The sequence below is a fragment of the Bufo gargarizans genome, chromosome 3 (assembly GCF_014858855.1).
Source record: "Bufo gargarizans isolate SCDJY-AF-19 chromosome 3, ASM1485885v1, whole genome shotgun sequence".
Taxonomy (NCBI): Eukaryota; Metazoa; Chordata; class Amphibia; order Anura; family Bufonidae; genus Bufo; species Bufo gargarizans.
In genome coordinates this window covers 317,172,966-317,198,709 of record NC_058082.1, presented here as the reverse complement: position 1 = coordinate 317,198,709, position 25,744 = coordinate 317,172,966, and the positions used below count along the sequence as shown (strand labels likewise).

The following is a 25,744-nucleotide window of genomic DNA, read 5'->3' as shown; positions in this document are numbered from 1 at the left end:
AGAACCAAGTGGGTCTCAGTAAAAAAAAGTGAAAAAAAAATTTACTTCTTCCTATATCCGCACATAGAATTGGTTAAAAATGTAAAAAATACAAAATACTAAGCATGTTTGGTATCGCCGCGTCAGTAAAGGCCTGATCTATAAAAGGATCATGTACTTTTACCGCATGGTGAACGCCATAAAATAAATAAATAAATGGTATAAAAAGTGATCAAAAGAGTCATATGCCCCCCAAAATAGTACCAATCAAACCATCATCTCATCCCGCAAAAAGTGAGCCCCTACCTAAGACAATTGCCCAAAAAATAAAAAAGATATGGCTTTCAGAAAATGGAGACACTAAAACATGATTTTTTTGTTTCAAAAATGCTTTTATTGTGTAAAACCAAATTATATTTAAAAAAAAAACAGACATATTAGGTATCTCCGCTTCCGTAACAACCTGTTCTATAAAAATATCACATGCGCTAACCCGTCTGGTGAATGCCGTAAAAAAAAAAAAAATAAATGTGGCAAAAAAGCAATTTTTTTTATCACCTGACATCACAAAAAGTATAATACCAAGCGATCAAAAAGTCATGTGTGCCCCAAAATGGTACCAATCAAACCATCATCTCATCCCGCAAAAAATGAGATCCTACCTATAAATGGCTTTCAGAAAATAGAAACCTAAAAACATGATTTTTTTTCCCACAAAATTTTTTATTGTGTAAATCCAAAATAAAATTAATCAAATAGACATATTAGGTATCGCCGCATTGTTACGACCTGCTCTATAAAAATATCCCGTCAGCTACTTTGTCAGGTGAACATTGTAAACAAAACAAAAAATAGAAACTGCCAGAACAGCGATTTTTAGGTTACCTTTCCTCACAAAAAGAGTATGTATGTGTGTGTGTATAAATATATATATATATATATATTTTTACACACACACACACACAATGCACAACTACCTCTAGCAAAAGATTTATATACTGCAGGAATAACCCTAATATATATATAAGAAAAGAAGCAGCACACAAAAAGTATATATGGGTGCAAAAATCCTCCTAAGGGACCTGAGACCAAGGCCCCAAGTGTAGATAAAAGGCAAAAGAGAAGGCAGCACTCCAAGTAGTGAAAAAAGTGGACGGTTTATTCACCCAACCAGCAGCCAAATATCAATATGACGGTGCAGGCCAATGTATCCGGCAACAAATCCAGAACAGTTTAAGAATTTTAAAAAATGGCATCACTCTCACAAAAAATGAGTGAAAAGAAAAACATTTTATTCACCCCTGTGGTCGCAACTAGGGATGAGCGAACTTGTGTTTCAAGTTTGGCGTACAAGGTTCAGGTTTGGGTTATGTAAGAATTCCGTTATGGATTCTGCAACCACGGGCCATAACTAAGGGTCCATTCACACGTCTGCACAATGGGTCCGGATCCGTTCTGCAATTTTACGGAAGGGGTGCAGACCCATTCATTTTCAATGGGGCCACAAAAGATGCGGACAGCACACAGTGTGCTGTCCACATCTGCACTTCCATTCCGCGGCTCCGCAAAAAAAAATTTGAGGATGTCCTATTCTTGTCCGCATTACGGACAAGGAGAGTACTGTGCTATTAGGGGCCAGCTGTTCCATTCCGCAAAATACGGAATGCACATGGATGTCATCCGGATTTTTTGCAGATCTGTTTTTTGCAAACCGCAAAATACATACAGTGGTGTGCAAGAGGCCTAATACATATGCTATTTTTGCCATGCAGTTCTTGGCTGCCTGGCAAAACCCACGGCACAAGCACATCATGTGATTACACACTGGCATTAGAGTTCCATACGGCTTATATTTTTAGTTGCATTTACTACTGAAATTGCACCTGCTTAGGAGGCTTTTGCGCCTCATTCACCTATTTAGATTTTTTAGACTAATTCAGATTTCTAACCTTTACCACATTGTTCTGACCTATTTATGTAGATGTGCCTGAGTTATTGTGCCTGAATTTGTTGCAAAACCCATCTCATTTCCACTCCACTTCAGGGCTGGAGTACCAGCAGTATTCTTTATCTGTTTTCAGTGCTGACTTTTTTTGCAATAAATGTCGCACTTTTCAAGAGACATGCAACTATTTTTTCTTGCGCAAATAAATTAGACAAGTGAATATGAAACTGACAAACAGCTACCAGAAGTCAGACTAAGGCCGAATGCACACGGCCGTGTTCCGTGGCCGAGAGCAGTCCGTGGTATGCCGGGCTGGATTTCTGTTCAGAGCAGGAGCGCACAGCGTCATTGGTCGCTATGACGCCGTGCGCTTCATGTCGCCGCTGCACTACAGTAATACGGCCTAATAAAAATACACCTAGTCTAATTCACCAACAGCTGTGTGACTTTTAATATATACTCTGCAAAAGCCTGACAACCTAATGAAATACACCAGTCTAGTTTTACAGCTAAAAATAGGCGAGCTTGATAAATGGGCCCCATTATATTTTTCCAAACTTTGCCATGGATAGCTTAATGATAAATACAATAGAAATATACTGTACATATACTAAAGTGAATGAAGTCTGCCTCTTCATTGGGTGTATGGACACAAGCTCCAGCTGGTAAACAGCCAGTTGTCAATGTATCCATAAGTTTCTAGTAGGGATAACCGAGGAATGGCACAATGCAGAGGGGTAAGATTCTCTAGCAGTGTTATATTATAGGGAATACAAGCATTTAGTTAGACAAGTCAGAAGAGGCCAGAGACCGGTCCTGTTTAAATACAGAATATAATTCCAGGCTGTGAATGGTTGGTGGTACTTGTAGATTTATATTATATATGTTGTGTTTGTCCTCTATTCTATAACCAAACAGAGTTTTAGATGTTTGCGATAAAGGAAGCTACAAATGCTGATGTGTTGTCTACTCCACAGTTTCACTTCAAGGATGTAAAGTACATGCAGCTGCAAGTCCAGACATTCACTATTCACAATGATGGACAGGTGGCGTGTCAGTATGAATTCATCAGTAAGCTGGATGAGCCATCGTATAGCAAACAATGGCTCAGAGCGAATCCAAGCAAAGGGTTTCTTACACCAGGTACATGCACGTTCCACTACTTGCTGACACACCCAGTGTTCATGTTCTTCCCACAAGTTAATATGGGTTTGTTTGTTTTTATGTAATTTGTGCATAATTAAATGCACTTTGTGATAATCTTTTTTTTTTTCTAGACCTGTTTTAATTTTATAATATTTTTCGTCCTATTAAGGGAATTCTTTTTTACATCTATACTTATGAGCATACTCCTATGTGCTATTTCATCATGCTCTGTCTAACAATAATACAAGCTAATCTTAGAGCAACAGTTAGTGTGCCCCAACAGCAGGCTTATTACCTTGGCTCCTTGGATTTGATTGCAGGGGGGTCCTCTAGACATGATCAAGTCATTGGGTAACCCCCGTTGAGAGACCCAATTGATTATGCCGCTGATTAAATAGCAGGCATCAGAGGCTCCTTTGAGCCTGGCTATGCAGCAGGAAGCCAGAATCTGGTAACTCATGGAGCAGGGGAGAACAGGGAGTCCCCCCTAAACAATAGTAGACTGAGGACTTTCCGTGGTCAGAAGATCGTGAGGTGTTAATTACAGATAGAAGGACACACAGCATGGGAGTCTGCTATATGCGGTAACTTTGTAATGAGGAAGAATCAATTAATACACTCAGGCCCCTTTTACACGGGCGAGAATTCCGCATGGGTGCAGTGCGTGAGGTGAATGCATTGCACCCGCACTAAATCCGGACCCATCACTTTTGCATTGCGTGAAAATCGCAGCATGTTCTATATTAAGCATTTTTGCCGCAACTCGGGCCCCATAGAAATGAATAGGGCTGCGTGAAAATCGCAAGCATCTGCAAGCAAGTGCGGATGCGGTGTGATTTTCACGCATGGTTGCTAGAAGATGATAGGGATGAGCAACCCCGGACCCCATTAATGTAAATTCACTTTATTATTTTCCTTTATAAAATGGTTATAAGGGAAAATAATAGCATTCTTAATACAGAATGCTTAGTAAAATAGGGATGGAGGGGTTAAAAAATTAAAGCAATTAACTCACCTCATCCACTTGTTCACGCAGCCGGCAGTCTTCTTCCTTCTTCTTTCAGGACCTACAAAAGGACCTTTTGATAATCCTTCTATCTTCATTAAGCAAGACCTGTGCTGACGTCATCAAAGGTCCTTTTGCAGGTCCTGAAAGAAGACTATGCCGGCTGCGCAAACAAGTGGATGAGGTAAGTTAATTGCTTTTATTTTTGAACCACTCAATCGACATTTTAGTAAGCATTCTGTATTAAGAATAAAATTATTTTCCTTTATAACCATGTTATACGGGAAAATAATAAAATCTACACAACACCTAACCCAAACCCAAACTTCAGTGAAGAAGTTCGGGTCTGGGTACCACATTCAGTTTTTTATCACGCGCGTGCAAAACTCATTGCACCCGCGCGATAAAAACTGAACAACACCATCGCAGTCAAAACTGACTGCAATTGCGTGCGCACTTGCGCAGGTTTCCCGCAATGCACACGCGACGCATCCAGAGCAAATCTGGGACGCCCGTGTGAAAGAAGCCTTAGGGAGTCATTTTCCATCCCCTGTGCATCAGAAAACTGATACATTTCATGGTTGCACAAAAGTTTGTGACTTTTTGGGAGATTTCAAACCCTGCTCCCCACTTTTCAAAAAAAAGTGGGCACAGTGGGGAATAGGCAGTGTAAAGGCGGCTATAGCCAGCCCAACACATTGGCATAGTTTATAGCTCCCTTGCTGGTGTAGATTTCCGTTATGACACATGGTCTTGTACAGATGCCCTTTTTAAACTGAAGACTATCACTCAATCTCCAAGCAACCATCAGTGAAAATTGGACAGTGGTTCTGGTTCTTTACTGACCCAATGGGGAGAATTCATCAGGCAGTATGGGGAGTTCAGTGTCTATCCATGACTGTATAAAGGCTCCTGTATATGGGGTCAGTAGCTTGCCTATGGGAGCCCTAAGTAACTGCAAGGAATTTGAATTTCCCATAACTTCTTTTGATCTCTTCTACTGCCCAAATTAATGGCTATTTGTTTAGTGCCCTAATATTTTACGTAATGGTGCCCGGTGTTTCACATCCCTCAAAATACCAATCCATTCTCTTACCTTTTTAGGCTCCGAAGTAGAAATAGAACTGGAGTTATTTGTTAATAATCAAACGGCTGCCCTATTAAATTCTGGTGAAGAAAACTTGGAAGACATTTTAATCCTGCACCTGGACAGAGGAAAAGACTTCTTCTTGTCTGTGACTGGAGACTATCTGCACAGCTGCTTTGGATCCTCCATCCAGATGTTATGTAACATGAGAGAACCCATCAGAGACATGTCTCCAGATGCCATCAGAGAACTGGTATGATCATCCTATCAATCCGCTGCATTGTACATGCTGTGATGCTAGACATATCATAACATGTAAACTCTACATGCTTTTTATGCCACTCTAGGCACGCATACCTCTTCAGATGAAGGAGGATTTTGTTGGTGCAGAGAAACCTTTAGATGTGCCTAAAGAGCTCTCGATGATGGTTGACCACTTGTACCGTAATGCATCCCTGCAGGTCAGACTCCACTCTCATATTCCACTGAACTAGAGCTTTTATCGATGGGTTTGCAGGTGGATGAATGTGTGTTATCCAGTTACCTCGCCTCCCATGCATATTATATAGTGGATTGCAGCAGAATTTCTACCTCGACTCCATTACACATATCTCTGCTGTGCTGCAATCCCACATTGTAGTGGATTCAAGTTAAAGGGGTTGTCACTGCTGAGATTGTCCTCGCCAACATCCATCTTTATTCCTTTTCTTGTCCTTTTATTGTTCCTGTATGCAGTGCCCAGGGGCGTAACTACCATAGCGGCAGACCATGCGACTGCTATGGGGCCCTCTCCTCTTCTCCTCTTCTACTGGGGGTGAAAATTTGGTCAGGAATCTACCCTCTAAACTAAAGCAGGGTTAGGCAACCTCCGGCACTCCAGCTGTTGTAAAACTACAGTTCCCATCATGCATACTTGCTCTGCTCTTCTAAAAAAAATATCATAGGAATGAATAGAGCATGCTGGGAATTGTAGTTTCTCGCCCAATTTCCTTGGGGGACACAGAAGACCTTGGGTATAGCTCATCTCCATAGGAGGCGTGACACTAAGTGAGAACTGTTAAGCCCCTCCTCCACAGCTATACCCTCAGCCTGGAGAGAGAGACTGCCAGTTTTTTGCTTAGTGTCCAAGGAGGCAAGACACTCCCTGCTCTGCAGGGCTGTTTTTCTCCTGTTTGGTTTTTTAGTTTTGATTTTTGCTTTGTTTTTTTCTTCAGATCATCAGGGACAACAGAGACGCACTAGACCTCTCTGTTTCTCCCGGGGTCGAGCTGCGCCAGTGCCGGTCATCCGCACTGCTGCCTCCCCCACAGAAGGCAAGGTGGACCAGGGCAGCCCAGCTCTCCTGCATCCCGCCAGCGCAAGGGTCGTCCGCACGCCAAGTCCCTCTTCCAGCGTCCTGCCACTACGGTGCCAGTAGCTGAAGGGGCGACCCTGCTGGAACGGACCGAGGGTGAAGACGGCTGTGGTAAGAGAGAGGCTTCTCCAGCCCTACGTTCCCCTCAGTCCCTCCCCGGTCTCCTGCGTGCTGGACCCCCATACTGGTCCCTGCTGGACCTAGGCTGGCCCCTGAGGTTCCCAATAATCATATAGCCCCACACCACCACCATACTGGTGACCGCGGGGCGACTATACACTGCCCCTCCATAGGGCATTGCACATGGAGGAGTTCTGCTTTAGGGCCAGAGACCCGCTCCTAGCTGCCCCTGACACAGGGGTTATGCCGGCCCTCCCCCTTACCGGTCGCAGATTAAGTGCAGGGGGCCCGCGCTGGCTGCCCTGTCCCTCCTCCACGGGCGCCTGGTCCGTTAGGGCAGGGGGTGCAGTGCTGGACTTCAGGTCCCCCCCCCCTCGCCCTCCTTACCGGTGTCTAGGGCCAGGGGCCCGCTCCAGAAGCTGCCGGACGCAAGGCCCTCACGGCCTGCATGTACTGAGCGCGATGCTCCAGCGGGCCCCGGCTGACTGTTGAGGCTTCCGGTCGGCCGGGTGCCGCGAACTTTTGACCCAGGCTTCGGCCTGCTCGGCCGCAATCCGGCCGTTTGTCTCTGCCGGCACGCGGGGTGGGCACCCGCGGCCGTTAGTCCAGGCGTCAGCCGGCTCCCTCCCGGTCCCGGCCGACCGCTGGTACTCCCGGTCGGCCGGGCGCCGCAAAAATCTAGGCCCCGGCTTCACGGCCTACTAGGCCGCAAACTTCCAGCCTCGGTTGGAGGGGACGGGAACTTCTCGCGGTGCGAATTCTTACCGCCTGGAGGTCCCCCGCCCCCAGGGGTTCGCAGCGCCGCCCCCTAGGCCGGATGTTTGTTAACCCGTTGGGTACCGGCCATCTCCAGGGGCCGGCTCCCATCTAGAGGACACCCTCTCTGTTCTGGGCTTCCTAGCTGGCCTGTACGTGACTGTGCCATGTATGGTGGCCCCTTTTTTGCCTCAGAGTGGCTGTGTTTTAAAAAAAAAAATATATATATATAAAATAAATAAGGTTAATAAATAACGGAATGGCTGCGCAGGACGCTGCAGCCTGATGCAGTAGTGCTGGCCGCACGCTATGCCCCCCTTCCGTGGGCGGCATGTTGCGCTCCTCGGCTGCGGTTCTGGCCAGCTACATGTTCCCCTTCTAGACGAACCCTTGCCATCTTCCGGGATACGGCGCTGACCAAAGGTAGGCGCCCCGTCTATAGGCGGAACGTCGCCTTTCCAGTTACAGGCTGGCCATGTGCATGGCCCCCTTCTTAGGCGGAGTGCTACATTCACCGGATCGGTGCTGCCAATGTGCTCGCCCCCCTTTCATAGGCGGAATGCTGCGCTCTCACTGGATTTAATGCCGGACAGGTGCATGACCCCCTTCTGGGGCAGAATAATTGCACTCTCACCGGATACGGTGCTGGCCATGTGCACTACCCCCCTTCTTGAAGAGCGCGGCACTCTCGCTGGATTCCTGCCGGCCATGTGCACGACTCCCCTTCTTGCGGAGCGCGGCACTCTCGCTGGATTCCTGCCGGCCATGTGTGTAACCCCCTTCTATGGCGGTACGCTGCACTCTCACTGGGTTCGCTGTCGGCCATGGGTATGAAACATGTGCACGTCCCCCTTCCATATGCGGAACACTGCACTCACTGGATTCACTGCCGGCCATGTGCACGTCCCCATTCCATAAGCGGAACGCTGCACTCTCACTGGATTCGCTGCCGGCCTTGTGCATGACTCCCTTCCATAAGCGGTAGGCTGCACTCTCATTGGTTTCGCTGCCGGCCTTGAGCATGCCTCCTTCTCTCCGGCGGCATACATACTCTTCCTGGCTGGGGTTGTTCTCTCGCGGTAGGTTGCTGGCCACGTGCTTGACCCCCTTCCATGGCGGGGTGCTTGCACTCTCACCGGATCCGCTGCCAGCCATATGCATGGCCCCCCCCCCCTTCCTTGGGCGGTGTACCGCACTCTCGCTGGCTTTGCTGCCGGCGTGGGCATGCCTCCTCTCCTCAGGCGACATACATGCACCTTCACTGACGGTGTTTGTTCTTGCGCCAGTACGTTGCTGGCCATGTGCATGGCCCCATCCGTGGCGGGGTGCTCGCGCTCTCCTGGGATGCGATGCTGCCGTGTGCGGTTCATTGCACCCTCACCGAATACGTTGCTGGCCAGGAGCATGGCCCTCTAAACATGGGTGCGCTGCTTGCACTCCTTTTGGAAACGGTGCTGGCCTTGTGCATGACCACTTAGCATTCCATGGGCGGTATTTTGCGCGCTCATGAGATTCACGGCTGTCCTTCTGTATGCTGTACTGGACGTTCCCCTTTCATTGGCGAACTACTCGTTGCACTCTCACAAAATTCGGTATTGGGTGGATTATTGCACAATCATTTGGTGCTAGGATAATCCTGTGCATACCCTTCCCCCTTCACTAGGTCCTTTTGGTGCGGGCCTTTGCACTCTTGCCGTCTGCAGAGTTTGCCAGGTGCCTTTCTCTCCCCTTTTCCGGGCGGACTGCTTGCGTTCCATAGCATGCCTCCTGTACTAGCCTTGTGCATAACTCCCTTTCGGGTTGCACTTTGCACTTCCATGGATACTGTGGGATGCTGTGGCTGTGCGCTCTGTGCGTTGTTTGGGCCGTGTTTGCCTTCTCCTCCAGTGGGTGGGTTGGCCTTCTCGCTGCCTGCGGTTTCCTAGTACGTATGCCTCCCTTCCTCCTGCGACATACTTTTTTCTCTTGGGGTGAGGCTGATTGTCGCTAGCTTTGCACTCTTTTCTGAGGAGGTCATTCTGTCCACCTGTATGAGCCTAAGGTGTTGTCCAACACACAACAATTGAATGCCCAATGTATTCACCGCTGTATACCTTGTATATATGTAGACGGGCTCTGCTGGCTCGCTACTGCACCGAGCTGGGTGGCACTCATTCTCTGGTGTGGTCCCGTTGTGACTGCACCAGCCATGTTCATTGGCCCTTCCACCTGGGGAGTGTTCGGGGTCCCTTGATGCGTACCCGTTCGTCCTCCCGTGACATTGCTTCCCCGCGCAAGCCGTCGGGGTCGAGAGTGTTGTCTTTGGCGCCTTCTGCACTTCAATCTGATCTGCTACCAGGAACTGACCGCTCCTCTCGGGTAGGTCACCCAACTTCTCTTGGGTGCTCGTCTATCCAGGTCTGAGGGACCTCCACTTTGGGTTCTCCAGGGTATTCGCCTTCTGCGAGGCGATGTGCAGGTCGTCTCACAGGGTAGCCGGTATTCGGCTTTTGGACTGTCCTGTGGCTTCCCTGTTTGCCATTCCTCCTTTCGGTTTGGAGGGTGTTATGCCGGCCTCTGTCTCGGCTGCTTTTCCTCGCCGGCTCGGTTTTTTTTTGGCTTCCTCTCTGAGTTTGTCACTCCGAGGTGGCTTCTGCACCGGCCAGGCCTCAGAGACTGTTTCGTCATTGCCCCCTCCCCCTCGGGGGTGAGCATGGTTGTTCACTTGGATGTTTCTGGCGTTACTTAGTGGTCTCGTACCGTCTCCCTCGTTTTCGCTGGCAGTACTAGCTGTGTGCCTGTTGCCGGGCCTATTGCAATTCTGTCCTCCCGCTGGGTGCAGATTGTCCTTTCCATTCTGGGCATATGGTCCTGCTGGACTTACCTTTTCGGTAACTTGGGAGGACTACCCTTCGGTCACGTTTGTCCTTTGATCCCACCAGGACTGTAGAACTCCTTCCTGTGGTGGCTACGTCGACTTGGACTTGGCCTGTCTTGTCCTGGCATCTGTTGGCTGCTGGGCGGACCCTTCCGGTTTCTTCCGTCTGTCCTTCTGCTCCCCCACTCCGGTTGGATACGGGACTATGTTGTTCAGGGGCCGACGAGACAGTTTTTTTCCGACCCTTGGGCCACGTTACTGGTCTGCGCCTGATCACTTTGGGTTTTCTCCCGCTTGCCAGGCGATTCCTGCGAGCGCGCTAGTGTTCGCTCCCGACTGTGCTTCGTCCAGGTTCGGTTGTCGGACTTAGGGTTCTTGCCTGGGTTTGTGGTGAGCGGGGCATTCCCCCACTCTGCTTTTCTCTCCCTTTTGGTTCTGTCTTTCTCTAGTCCGGCCTGACCCTGGGACTGGGACTCTGTTACTTGAAGTGTCAAGTGTCGGCGCTGTCCTTCCCCTTGCAGCGTTTTTTCTGGCCCTCCTGGGCCTGTCATGACCTTCTTCCACAGAGTGGCTCTTTGGTTCCTCTGTACCGTTCCCTGGTACCGTCCTGGGAATTACACACTGAGCTCTTGGCGCTCCACTCTTTCCCTTGGTGCCGTTGTAGAAGTTCTCCCTACTCCTTCTGTCCTGTACAGTTGTGTTTCCTGTTGCCATCATGTCTGGCGGGTGCCTGAGGGGTGGCCCTTCGTGTTCTGTGCCTTCTGTCCTTTCCAGGACAGGGCTGTTTCTCCATCCCGTCCCTTCCTTCTGAGGGTGGTATCTGCCTTCTTATCTACGAGGCTTGGTCATCCCCTTCCCGTCTCCGGGAACGGGCGCTTCACCGCTTGGAGATTGTTTGGGTTTGCAGTTGTTCCTTGGAGATCTCCGACTCTAGTCGGCGTTCGGTCTCTTGTGTTTCCGGGATGTCCGTGCAAAGGGTTGACGGCCTCCAGCGTGGCTTTCCTTCGCTCTCTGAGTGTCTATTGCTGTGGTTACCGCACCACGGGCAGGGTTCTGCTTTTGGTGTCACCGTTCATTTCACCAGAGCGGTCGGTGCCTCCTGGGCCGGAGGCATAAGGCTTCGGCCATGCATTTGTGCAAGGCGGTCACTGGTCTTCCTTGCACACCTTACCAAGTTCTACAGGGTGCGCACTGGGGCTTCGGCGTATGCTGCCTTGGGCCGCCTGGTCTGCAGGCGGCGGTTTCTTGATGCCTTCGGGTGCCTTGCCTTGGTGCTGTGGTCCCTCCCCTCTTGGACTGCTATTGAACGTTCCAAGGTCTTCTGTGTCCCCCAAGGAAATTGGGCGAGAAAACGAGATTTTTGTATAACTTACCAGTAAAATCTCTTTCTCGCTCTTTCCTTGGGGGACACAGCACCCACCCATTCTTTGTTTTTCTCTGCACGGTTTCCGAGTTTGTTTTACCCGTTGGGTAGTTGGCTTGTTGGTTCCACTTTTGGACTTTGCCTTTTCTCACTGCTTGGACACGCAACTGGCAGTCTCTCTCTCCAGGCTGAGGGTATAGCTGTGGAGGAGGGGCTTAACAGTTCTCACTTAGTGTCACGCCTCCTATGGAGATGAGCTATACCCAAGGTCTTCTGTGTCCCCCAAGGAAAGAGCGAGAAAGAGATTTTACTGGTAAGTTATACAAAAATCTCGTTTTTTGACAACAGCTGGAGTGCCACAGGTTGTGCACCCCTGCTCCAAAGGAACAACTTTTAGCAAATGAGGCAGTGGAAAAATGGCCATGGGGTAATTGAAAGGCGTTTAAGCTTAAACCCTTCTGTCCTGTGTGGGGGGCCTGGTTTGATCGGTGCTATGGGGCCCTTACTTCTCTATGTACGCCTCTGGCAGTGCCTCTGCATTGTTTCTGTAATTATGGCCCCCATATATGACGACATAGAAAATGGCTCCCCCGTCCTGCTGGCAGTGCTCATTCCCGTCCTGTTTTCTACTGCGCAGACTCCACATTAAGTATTCAGCGTCTGCACAGTACAAACAATTCTTGTGTGTGCTCCGACACCAGGACACTGGAGGCATCCTCACTCCACCCCTTTCACTTTTTTTCTTACTTTAAATATTTTAATACTTTCCCAATCATCTCGGACAACCCCTTTAATGGGGTATTCCAATCTCACGTATCCTATTGAATATGATAGCTATTGTAAAAATATTAATTTCAGCAAATAAATTCATATTTCAGAAATGTACTGTTTCTCAGATATCCTGTCCTTTTCCACAGTTGTCCATGAGTACGGGCACTGCTGCAGTCCGGCACTTGTGCAGTTCTGTGTGGTAATTTTACACTGAGGGCGGACAGGTTCTCATAAGCTCCTATTCACAGTAGCTCACAGGCCGGCCACCTCTCAGCAGGACAGCTGTGGCGCATGCTCAGTAGAGCCTGGGCATCCTAATCTTCTTGCAGGTTACCATCGCCTGAGAGACAAGCTAACGAAGTCCTTATCAGAACTGTCATAGAACACTGTTGTGATTTCAGTGTGTACTGAAAGCTATAGTAACGGGGACAGTAGCCGGAGCAACGCTCTGCAGCATTCCTAAGACTGGGGCTACAATACAGAAGGGCTGAGCTTTCCACACACACACAGATGTTGGGGGTTATCTCTAAATAGGTAGATTGGTATCCAGATGACAGTCCTCTGACCTCACTATTATGAAACAGCTTTGTTTTAACACTTTCCCTGCCAAGGGAGGTAGAAACACACAAATATTAAAAAGCGCTCACCATACAGTATGATTGGTTTACATGGTATCCTGTATGTGCCCAGGGTTGCCAACCTGATTTTATTTATTTTTTTCCTTTCTTCCTTTCTGGACAACTTTTTTAACCGCTTGCCGCCACGCTAACGCCGAAAGGCGTCATCGCGGCGGCTCTCCCAGGCTACGCTAACGCCAATAGGCGTCATCTCGCGTGAGCCGAGATTTCCTGTGAACGCGCGCACGCAGGCGCGCGCGTTCACAGGAACGGAAGGTAAGCGAGTGGATCTCCAGCCTGCCAGCGGCGATCGCTCGCTGGCAGGCTGGAGATGTGATTTTTTTAACCCCTAACAGGTATATTAGACGCTGTTTTGATAACAGCGTCTAATATACCTGCTACCTGGTCCTCTGGTGGTCCCTTTTGTTAGGATCGACCACCAGAGGACTCGGGTAGCTCACTAAAGTAGCACCAAACACCACTACACTACACCCCCCCCCCCCTTTCACTTATTAACCCTTTATAAACCACTGATCAGCCCATATAGACTCCCTGATCACCCCCCTGTCATTGATCACCCCCCTGTCATTGATCACCCCCCTGTAAGGCTCCATTCAGAGGTCCGTATGATTTTTACGGATCCACGGATACATGGATCGGATCCGCAAAACACATGTGGACGTCTGAATGGAGCCTTATAGGGGGGTGATGAATGACAGAGGAGTGATCACCCATATAGACTCCCTGATCACCTCCGTCATTGATCACCCCCCTGTAAGGCTCCATTCAGACGTCCGTATGATTTTTACGGATCCACGGATACATGGATCGGATCCGCAAAACGCATACGGACGTCTGAATGGAGCCTTACAGGGGGGTGATCAATGACAAGGGGGTGATCACGCATATAGACTTCCTGATCACTTCCCTGTCATTGATCACCCCCCTGTCATTGATCACCCCCCTGTAAGGCTCCATTCAGACGTCCGTATGATTTTTACGGATCCACTGATACATGGATCGGATCCGCAAAACACATGCGGACGTCTGAATGGAGCCTTACAGGGGGGTGATTAATGACAGAGGGGCGATCACCCAAATAGACTCCCTTATCACCTCCGTCATTGATCACCTCCCTGTAAGGCTCCATTCAGACGTCCGCATGTGTTTTGCGGATCCGATCCATGTATCCATGGATCTGTAAAAAATCATACGGACGTCTGAATGGAGCCTTACAGGGGGGTGATCAATGACGGAGGTGATCAGGGAGTCTATATGGGTGATCACCCCTCTGTCATTGATCACCCCCCTGTAAGGCTCCATTCAGACGTCCACATGTGTTTTGCGGATCCGATCCATGTATCCATGGATCCGTAAAAAATCATACGGACGTCTGAATGGAGCCTTACAGGGGGGTGATCAATGACAGGGGGGTGATCACCCCATATAGATTCCCTGATCACCCCCCTGTCATTGATCACCCCCTGTAAGGCTCCATTTAGACATTTTTTTGGCCACAAGTTAGCGGAAATTTTTTGTTTGTTTTGTTTTTTTCTTACAAAGTCTCATATTCCACTAACTTGTGTCAAAAAATAAAATCTCACATGAACTCACCATACCCCTCACGGAATCCAAATGCGTAAATTTTTTTAGACATTTATATTCCAGACTTCTTCTGACGCTGTAGGGCCCCTAAAATGCCAGGGCAGTATAAGTATCCCACATGTGACCCCATTCCGGAACGAAGACACCCCAAGGTATTCCATGAGGGGCATATTGAGTCCATGAAAGATTGAAATTTTTGTCCCAAGTTAGCGGAAAGGGAGACTTTGTGACAAAATACAAAAAAAATCAATTTCCGCTAACTTGTGCCAAAAAAAAAAAATTTGAGGAACTCGCCATGCCCCTCACGGAATACCTTAGGGTGTCTTCTTTCCAAAATGGGGTCACATGTGGGGTATTTATACTGCCCTGGCATGTTAGGGGCCCGAAAGCGTGAGAAGAAGTCTGGGATCCAAATGTCTAAAAATGCCCTCCTAAAAGGAATTTGGGCCGCTTTGCGCATCTAGGCTGCAAAAAAGTGTCACACATGTGGTATCGCCGTACTCAGGAGAAGTTGGGGAATGTGTTTTGGGGTGTCATTTTACATATACCCATGCTGGGTGAGAAAAATATCTTGGTCAAATGCCAACTTTGTATAAAAAAAATGGGAAAAGTTGTCTTTTGCAGAGATATTTCTCTCACCCAGCATGGGTATATGTAAAATGACACCCCAAAACACATTCCCCAACTTCTCCTGAGTACGGCGATACCAGATGTGTGTCACTTTTTTGCCGCCTAGGTGGGCAAAGGGGCCCACATTCCAAAGAGCACCTTTCAGATTTCACAGGTCCTTTTTTACACATTTTGATTTCAAACTACTTACCACACATTAGGGCCCCTAGAATGCCAGGGCAGTATAACTACCCCACAAGTGACCCCATTTTGGAAAGAAGACACCCCAAGGTATTCAGTGAGGGGCATGGCGAGTCCCTAGAATTTTTTATTTTTTGTCACAAGTTAGCGGAAAATGATGATTTTTTTTTTTTCTTTTTTTTCCTTACAAAGTCTCATATTCCACTAACTTGTGACAAAAAATAAAAAATTCCAGGAACTCGCCATGCCCCTCACGGAATACCTTGGGGTGTCTTCTTTCCAAAATGGGGTCACTTGTGGGGTAGTTATACTGCCCTGGCAATTTAGGGGCCCTAATGTGTGCGAAGTAGTTTAAAATCAAAATCTGTAAAAAATGGCCGGTGAAATCCTAAAGGTGCTCTTTGGAATGTGGGCCCCTTTGCCCACCTAGGCTGCAAAAAAGTGTCACACATCTGGTATCGCCGTACTCAGGAGAAGTTGGGCAATGTGTTTTGGGGTGTCATTTTACATATACCCATGCTAGGTGATATAAATATCTTGGTCAAATGCCAACTGTGTATAAAAAAAATGGGAAAAGTTGTCTTTTGCCAAGATATTTCTCTCACCCAGCATGGGTATATGTAAAATGACACCCCAAAACACATTCCCCAACTTCTCCTGAGTACGGCGATACCAGATGTGTGTCACTTTTTTGCCGCCTAGGTGGGCAAAGGGGCACACATTCCAAAGAGCACCTTTCGGATTTCACAGGCCATTTTTTACACATTTTGATTTCAAACTACTAACCACACATTAGGGCCCCTAGAATGCCAGGGCAGTATAACTACCCCACAAGTGACCCCATTTTGGAAAGAAGACACCCCAAGGTATTCAGTGAGGGGCATGGCGAGTCCCTAGAATTTTTTATTTTTTGTCACAAGTTAGCGGAAAATGATGATTTTTTTTTTTTTTTCTTTTTTTTTCCTTACAAAGTCTCATATTCCACTAACTTGTGACAAAAAATAAAAAATTCCAGGAACTCGCCATGCCCCTCACGGAATACCTTGGGGTGTCTTCTTTCCAAAATGGGGTCACTTGTGGGGTAGTTATACTGCCCTGGCAATTTAGGGGCCCTAATGTGTGCGAAGTAGTTTAAAATCAAAATCTGTAAAAAAATGGCCGGTGAAATCCTAAAGGTGCTCTTTGGAATGTGGGCCCCTTTGCCCACCTAGGCTGCAAAAAAGTGTCACACATCTGGTATCGCCGTACTCAGGAGAAGTTGGGCAATGTGTTTTGGGGTGTCATTTTACATATATTCATGCTAGGTGATATAAATATCTTGGTCAAATGCCAACTGTGTATAAAAAAAATGGGAAAAGTTGTCTTTTGCCAAGATATTTCTCTCACCCAGCATGGGTATATGTAAAATGACACCCCAAAACACATTCCCCAACTTCTCCTGAGTACGGCGATACCAGATGTGTGTCACTTTTTTGCCGCCTAGGTGGGCAAAGGGGCACACATTCCAAAGAGCACCTTTCGGATTTCACAGGCCATTTTTTACACATTTTGATTTCAAACTACTAACCACACATTAGGGCCCCTAGAATGCCAGGGCAGTATAACTACCCCACAAGTGACCCCATTGAAAGAAGACACCCCAAGGTATTTCGTGATGGGCATAGTGAGTTCATGGAAGTTTTTATTTTTTGTCACAAGTTAGTGGAATATGAGACTTTGTAAGAAAAATAAAATTATAAATCATCATTTTCCGCTAACTTGTGACAAAAAATAAAAAGTTCTATGAACTCACTATGCCCATCAGCGAATACCTTAGGGTGTCTACTTTCCGAAATGGGGTCATTTGTGGGGGTTTTCTACTGTTTGGGCATTGTAGAACCTCAGGAAACATGACAGGTGCTCAGAAAGTCAGAGCTGCTTCAAAAAGCTGAAATTCACATTTTTGTACCATAGTTTGTAAACGCTATAACTTTTACCCAAACCATTTTTTTTTTACCCAAACATTTTTTTTTAATCAAAGACATGTAGAACAATAAATTTAGCGAAAAATTTATATACGGATGTCGTTTTTTTTTTTGGGAAAATTTTACAACTGAAAGTGAAAAATTTCATTTTTTTGCAAAAAAATCGTTAAATTTCGATTAATAACAAAAAAAGTAAAAATGTCAGCAGCATTGAAATACCATCAAATGAAAGCTCTATTAGTGAGAAGAAAAGGAGGTAAAATTAATTTGGGTGGTAAGTTGCATGACCGAGCAATAAACCGCTAAAGTTGTGGAGTGCCGATTTGTAAAAAAGGGCCTGGTCACTAGGGGGGTATAAACCTGTGGTCCTTAAGTGGTTAAACATCACGGACAGTCAACATTTTTACGGACAAATTGGAAAAACCACAATTAATGATAAAGCTTATAAGTAATGCAGGTCTACAGCTCGATATACTGATAATGCATTAGCAGTCTTTAGTGTGAGCCTCAAAATAAATCAAACGGATGCTGGAAAAAAGTGCATTATTTTTAGCCTGCCCAAGAATTTCTGGATGGTTGTCAAGAATGGATGTATTGTTGGAGACTGATTTATCAGCAGAATAAATGTTCTATAAAGGTTATAAACATGGCTATACTTTTTGATTTCAGGAAGATTTGTTTCAGCAGCCCGGGTTAAGATCTGAATTTGAAGCTATTAGAGACTGCTTAGATACCGGATTTCCAGAATCTATCCGTATCCTTTAAGAGTCCAAATCTAAGCTTGGCATGATCGTCTGCTGCTGTAGATAAGCTGTGTGTATTAGGATGTCCACCCAATGAGCTTGCAATGACCAGAATCCCTCCAGACACGCTGAATATTTGTACTGTGTATTACTGCACTTTTACTTTGCCATATGATAACTTATTCAACCATTTGCTTAGGAACCACTGGGCCTCAACATTCAGCTTTTTCAGCCATAGCCAGGAGTGGATTCCCTTACATGTGTCTTCCATTCACAATCTGTTCCTGGCTTATTCGTGAAAAACTGCATCAAAGAAACGAAATCTGGAAACAGTAGTTTTGACCGATGGACCAAATTTCTGTTTGTTAAAGCCAATTGTTTTTGTCCCATAAATATAATTGTCATTGATATTTTCGTGGAGCAATCGTTATCTTTTATTTGTGTTCGGCCAACTTTACTTCTATCCAGGACATTATAGTCAAGTAATGAGTGGCCTTTGATTACTCAGCGGACACGTTACAATTTCCGCAACCATACAAAAGGCAGTAGGCTGTCCTTCCGTACTGGTTCACGAACTATACCGGTATATAAATAGTATTTGCGTCTTCCGTGCTTACACTTCAGCACCTCACTAACTGACATTTTAGTTTGGTTGTTATGATTTTTTATTTTTTTACAATTATTAGAATATGTATAAGATCTTATTAAGACGACCACCCACAATTCCATCTAGAGGGGTAGTCTTTTGGAACGAGAACCCGATGAGCACAGCAAAACATAGGATACAGGGGGACTGAAAATAAGTCCTAAAACATCTAGTCTTATTAACCACCTCCGGACCGCCTAACGCACATGTGCGTTCCGGAGGTGGCAGGCTGGCGCACAGTCACGCATATATGCGTCATCTCGCGAGACGCGAGATTTCCTGTGAACGCGCGCACACAGGCGCGCGCGCTCACAGGAACGGAAGGTAAGCGAGTGGATCTCCAGCCTGCCAGCGGCGATCGTTCGCTGGCAGGCTGGAGATCCGAATTTTTTAACCCCTAACAGGTATATTAGACGCTGTTTTCATAACAGCGTCTAATATACCTCCTACCTGGTCCTCTGGTGGTCCCTTTTGTTAGGATCGAACACCAGAGGACTCAGGTAGGTCAGTACAGTCGCACCAAACACCACACTACACTACCCCCCCCCCCCCCCGTCACTTATTAACCCCTTATAAACCCCTGATCACCCATGATCACCCCATATAAACTCCCTGATCACCCCCCTGTCATTGATCACCGCCCTGTCATTGATCACCCCCCTGTCAGGCTCCGTTCAGACGTCCGTATGATTTTTACGGATCCACGGATACATGGATCGGATCCGCAAAAAGCATACGGACGTCTGAATGGAGCCTTACAGGGGGGTGATCAATGACAGGCGGGTGATCACCCATATACACTCCCTGATCACCCCCTGTCATTGATCACCCCCCTGTCATTGATCACTCCCCTGTAAGGCTCCATTCAGACGTCCGCATGCGTTTTGTGGATCCGATCCATGTATCCATGGATCCGTAAAAAATCATGCGGATGTCTGAATGGAACCTTACAGGGGGGGTGATCAGTGACAGGGGGGTGATTACCCTGATCACCCCCTGTCATTGATAACCCCCCTGTAAGGCTCCATTCAGACGTCCGCATGCGTTTTGTGGATCCGATCCATGTATCCATGGATCCGTAAAAAATCATGCGGATGTCTGAATGGAGCCTTACAGGGGGGGTGATCAGTGACAGGGGGGTGATCAGGGAGTCTATATGGGTGATCACCCCCCTGTCATTGATCACAACCCCCCCCACCCCCCCCCACCCCCCCCTGGTAAGGCTCCATTCAGACATTTTTTTTTGGCACAAGTTAGCGGAAATTTTTTGTTTGTTTTTGTTTTTGTTTTTTCTTACAAAGTCTCATATTCTACTAACTTGTGTCAAAAAATAAAATCTCACATGGACGCACCGTACCCCTCACGGAATCCAAATGCGTAAACATTTTTAGACATTTATATTCCAGACTTCTTCTCACGCTTTAGGGCCCCTAAAAAGCCAGGGCAGTATAAATACCCCACATGTGACCCCATTTCGGAAAGAAGACACCCCAAGGTATTCCGTGAGGGGCATATTGAGTCCATGAAAGATTGAAATTTTTGTCCTAAGTTAGCGGAAAGTGAGACTTTGTGAGAAAAAAACAAAAAAAAAATCAATATCCGCTAACTTATGCAAAAAAAAAAAAAAATTCTATGAACTCGCCAGGCCCCTCATTGAATACCTTGGGGTGTCTTCTTTCCAAAGTGGGGTCACATGTGGGGTATTTATACTGCCCTGGCTTTTTTGGGGCCCGAAAGTGTGAGAAGAAGTCTGGGATCCAAATGTCTAAAAATGCCCTCCTAGAAGGAATTTGGGCCCCCTTGCGCATCTAGGCTGCAAAAAAGTGTCACACATGTGTTTTGGGGTGTCATTTTACATATACCCATGCTGGGTGAGAAAAATATCTTGGTCAAATGCCAACTTTGTATAAAAAAATGGGAAAAGTTGTCTTTTGCCAAGATATTTCTCTCACCCAGCATGGGTATATGTAAAATGACACCCCAAAACACATTGCCCAACTTCTCCTGAGTACGGCGATACCAGATGTGTGACACTTTTTTGCAGCCAAGGTGGGCAAAGGGGCACATATTCCAAAGTGCACCTTTCGGATTTCGCAGGCCATTTTTTACACATTTTGATTGCAAGGTACTTCTTACACATTTGGGCCCCTAAATTGCCAGGGCAGTATAACTACGCCACAAGTAACCCCATTTTGGAAAGAAGACACCCCAAGGTATTCCGTGAGGGGCACGGCGAGTTCCTAGAATTTTTTATTTTTTGTCACAAGTTAGCGGAAAATGATGATGATTTTTTTTTTTTCCTTACAAAGTCTCATATTCCACTAACTTGCGACAAAAAATAAAAAATTCTAGGAACTCGCCATGCCCCTCACGGAATACCTTGGGGTGTCTTCTTTCCAAAAGTGTAAAAAGTGCTCTGGTCATGAAGGGGGTTTCACCTAGCGGGGCTGAAGTGGTTAAAGAGGTGGTCTTCTCAAAGAGGTGAAATCTTTATAAAAGATGGCCTTCTAGAACAGGGATCAGCAGCCTTCGGGCACTCCAGCTGCTCTGAAACTACAACTCCCAGCATGCACACTTTCTTGGCTGCTTTTGTAACTCCCATAGACATGAAAGGAGGATTCTGGGAGTTGTAGTTTCAGAACAGCTGGGGTGCCGGAGGTTGCTGACCCCTGGTCTAGAAGCATAATGTGCAGAGCTAACGATTATATGGTGAAGTAATTCTGGTAAACCCTTGCATTTCTGTGAGATATTTTCCTTAAACCTTCCACAAGCTGGATGCAACCACTCCGTCGTTGAGGCGTTACTGCTCTTCCTGGAAGGCCTCCCAGAGCCCGTGATCTGCTACAGCTATTACAGCAGATGCTTGGAGTGCGCTGGACATTATAACAGCGGTAAAGAGGTAATGCTTTACATGCATCTTACATAAAGAGAAAGCAGGATTACTTAGTAATCATAGAAAGACATGTCTTGCTGCGCAGAGCAGCCATTTCAGATTTAGTGGTCTCGGCTCCCCTGGGAAATTGAAATATGAATGGCTGTTAGGACCAGCAGGCCACCTTTTCATATAGAAGGAGAGGGAGGGACTGACAGGAAGAGTAAGGGTGCACAGAGTGGCTCGGGTCCGCCCCCTGTGCACCTTGGTGAATGAATTGCTCTCTAAGATAAATCATTGGAATCAAAGGGCAGTGGCCGGTCACCAATTGACTTTCTCGTGCATGGCATTGGGGGACACAGCACCATGGGTATATGTCCAACTACCACTAGGAGGCACTAGACACAAAAAGTGTTGGCTCCTCCCAGGTGGGCTATACCCTCTCCACAGGCACGAGGCTATTCAGTTTTAGTCTAGTGTCCGTAGGAGGCAGACCTGTCCTGCTTTTTTGCAGGTTCTGCTGTTTATTTTTATTCTTTTTCTTTTTTTCTCTCTTCCGCAGGTCGGTTTTTTTCCACCGTTATACCTGCTGCAGGCTGGGGCTCCATCGTGTTCCACTTTAGTTGCCCCCCCTGCGGGCGCGTACTTCGGTACCATCGCCGGTCACCCAGTCCCCACGGACTGCATCCGCAGTGGCTTGCCGGCATTCCCACGGTTCCCGTGTTGAGTCTGCCGAAGGGGTGACCGTGCTGCGCCCGAAGACATCGGATGGTGAGTATATCGGATGGTGAGTATACTCCCCTGTCCCTGTGTCCCTGCCCCAGGGTTAGGTTCCCTTCTGTGGCCAGGGGGATGGGTTCCACCTTAGCTGGGGGTCCTGGGGAGCCTCTTCTTTCCTCCTAGCCAACCTCCCCCCCCTCTCCCCCTCCTGGGGGGGTTTATATTCATGGTTTTTCCTCCCTTCTTTTCCCCCTCGGTTGGTCTTTTCTCTCCTCCCTGGCCACACAGTCTCTCCCTGGCTTCCCCGCTACTTTAGTCCCCGGCTTCTGCCGGGACTAGGCCTCATCTTCTATGGCCTGTCCCCGGCTCCCAGGTGCTCCGTTTGCCCTGATCTGCCTATCCCCAGGTGTCGCTTCTCCCCCCCTACCCTACTCACCTATTTTTATGGTCCGGTGGGCCCTCTGTCGGCCGCGGTTCACCCCGCCCCCCTTGCTCCATTCCCGGCCGCCTCATAAATCGAGGCCCCGGCTTTTGGGCCTGCTAGGCCGCAATCTTCCCGGCCCCTCCCCCTTGCTTCCCGGGCTTTTCTGAGCTCCGCCCGGCCCTCGGGAGGAGCTATCTCCTCTCCCTTTCCTGGGCTAACGTGTTTTTTCTGTTGGAGGGGGTGGTTAACCCCTCGATTGCTTCATGTCCCCTGCAGCCCTACTGACCACCTCTTTTTAGGAAACAGGCTGCTGCTGCACCTCTTTGGGGGAACACTGCGTCCGGGTCAGGATAGACAGCCTCTGCTGGCTGCTTTTTGACCATCTCTTCTCCCAACAGCTCCTCGGTCGCCACGTGTTTTCACGTGCGTTCGCTGTCTACAATGGCTGCCATGTGGTCAGCCTGTCCCTGCTGGTGTGCAGTACCTCTTCCCAGATCCCATTGTTTTTCCCTGAACAATCTTTTTGTGTAGGTTCCCCATGAATGGGTCCCTCCGTGTCAATGCCATGGGAACCTTGGCCGACTCTCCCTAGCAGTGTCGCTGGCACGCTACCAACCCATATTGCGGCCACCTCTGCCCTCCAGGGTCCTCCCTGCAGATGGGGCATGCTCAGTTAGGGGTACCTGCACCCGGGTTCGGCGAGGGGTAGCTCACAGTACACCCTCGGGTGGTCTCAACGGGGTCCCACCCCTCCTCGGCATCCTCGGATCCCCCCCAGGACAGGCCTGAGGCTGGTGACGAATCCTTCCTGTCACCCCATCCGTTGCCTCTGGGGACACCTCTGCACCGATTCCCTCGGAACAGAGCATCAGGCGGTCTTCCTCCATATAGAAGCCCTCTGGGAGGTCAAGACTACGTGCACAGAGGAACCTCTCCTACCTAAACAGGGTTGGTATCACCTCTAGTGGATTTTCGGATGGTGCTCCCCTGACCGCACAGGTATTCAACCGCACAGGTAAGGCAGCCGTCCCCGTGTTTAGCATACTGAGTCACCTACCCGGTGTCTGATACGTACGCCTTCTCCTTAACAGGGTGGTTCCTGCACCACTGCCATAGGCTGTCCCTGACAAGCCTTCCTGGTTCCCCTATACCAGGGGTTATCCTCTACACATTTGAGAGTGTTTCCGTGGGGTCCCCATCCTGGTGTTGGTGTTCGCCACTCTACCTCATTACAGGGAGTTCCTGTTCTGGGCAAGCGGTTAGCTCGGCTATCGCCTCCTGTAGGTTGGTGAGTTCAGAGCACTTGTACAGCCGCCTTGCCCCTTTGCTTAGGTAGTGTACCTACAGAAGCCATTACTCCTGGCTGGCTCTATGGTGTTCCATACAGCACTATTTCTCCCTTCCGGGTGAGATATACAGGCCGCTTCAATTGCCGTTGCAATTGCACCTGTCTGTTCCCAGCCACTTTGCTCCTGTCATAGGTGGAGTACCTACACCATCTCCTGATGCTGTAGCCGATTCCCCTGGCTGGCGCTATGGTGTTCCATGCGACACTATTTCTCCCTTCCTGGCGAGAGATACAGGCTGCCTTTAATTGCCGCTGCAATTGCGCCTGTCTGTTCCCAGCCAATTTGCTCCCTTCACAGGTAGAGTACCTACGCCATCTCCGGTGCTGTAGCCGATACCCCTGGCGGGCTCTGTTGTGTTCCATGCGGCAACATTTCTCCCTACGGGCAGAATGTAGAGGCCACTTTCAATTGCCTTAGAATTGCCCCTGTCCGGTTCAGTTACCTGTCTGTTCCCTGCCGCCTTGATCCCTTAACAGGTGGAGTACCTGAGCCGTCTCCGGATGCGGTAGCCGTTCCTCCTGTCCGGCTTTATGGTGTTCCATGTGGCATTTTCTTTCCTTACAGGACGAGATATTGAGGCCTCCTCCAATTGCCGTGGCCATTGCACCTACCTCATCATAGTGTGCACCAAACGGCCATCTTACTCCCTTCATGGGTAGAGTCCCTGAACCGTCTCCGATGCTGCAGCCGTTCAACCTGTCTGGCTTCTAGGGTGTACTATGCGGCCCTGTTTCTGTTGCCATTGCACCTACCTGATTGTGGTGTGCACCTGTCTTGTTCTTTGTGGTACCGTGCGGCCCTACTGGGTTCCATTCTTAACGCGGTTGCTGTTGCACCTCTCTGGGTCTAGGGTGCACCATGCGGCCACATTGCTTCGATCTTAAATGTAGTTCCTCTAACACAGCCATATTTCTACTTTCTCGCCCAATTCCTTGGGGGACACAGGAACTCTTGGGTATAGCTTATCTCCATAGGAGGCGTGACACTAAGTAAAAGACTGTTAAGCCCCTCCTCCAGCAGCTATACCCTCAGCCTGGAGAGAGAGACTTCCAGTTTTTTGCTTAGTGTCAAGGAGGCAAGACACTCTCTGCACTGCAGAGTTGTCTTGTGAAGACTTAGAGTTTTTAATTTTTTTATTTTTACTTTTTTTCACTTGGATTTTTCCACAGGGACAACAGAGTCGCAGTAGACTTCTCTGTTTTCCCGGGGTTGAGCTGCACCAGGGCCGGTTATCCGCCCTGCTGCCTCCCCCACAGAAGAAAAGGAGGACCAGGGCAGCTCATGCTCCCCTGTATCCCGCCAGCACTGGGTCGCCCACCTGCAAGCCCCTCTCCAGCTACTGTCACTCTGTGCCAGTGGCTGAAGGGGCGTCCCAGCTGGATGGACTAGAGGGTGAAGACGTCGCAGGTGAGGTGGCTAGTGCAGCCGTTCCGCTCCCCTCCCCCCCCCCCCCCTCCCTCTCTCCCCTCTCCGGAGGGTTCGGTGCTCCTCTCTGACTCCCCTTTACTGATGGCCTTGTTGCAGGCGCGATTCGGCGGCCGGGCGCCCTGCTTTGTCTGGAGCGGCGCGGCGGCGATGATTCATGGGGGAGACTTGTTTGAGGGCGGCCG

The 25,744-nt window shown here is 48.3% G+C and overlaps 1 protein-coding gene across 4 annotated transcripts in view; it reads left to right on the top strand.

Moving 5' to 3' along the window:
• Window positions 1–25,744, top strand: part of INPP5B (inositol polyphosphate-5-phosphatase B) — a 145,264-nt gene that overhangs the window by 106,449 nt on the left and 13,071 nt on the right. For all 4 annotated transcript variants that reach the window (XM_044287054.1, XM_044287055.1, XM_044287056.1 and 1 more), the window contains 5 exons: window positions 2,902–3,067; window positions 5,181–5,416; window positions 5,511–5,624; window positions 18,050–18,134; window positions 21,541–21,668. In XM_044287054.1, the coding sequence (XP_044142989.1) occupies window positions 2,902–3,067; window positions 5,181–5,416; window positions 5,511–5,624; window positions 18,050–18,134; window positions 21,541–21,668 (729 nt within the window). The remainder of the gene's footprint in view (window positions 1–2,901; window positions 3,068–5,180; window positions 5,417–5,510; window positions 5,625–18,049; window positions 18,135–21,540; window positions 21,669–25,744) is intronic.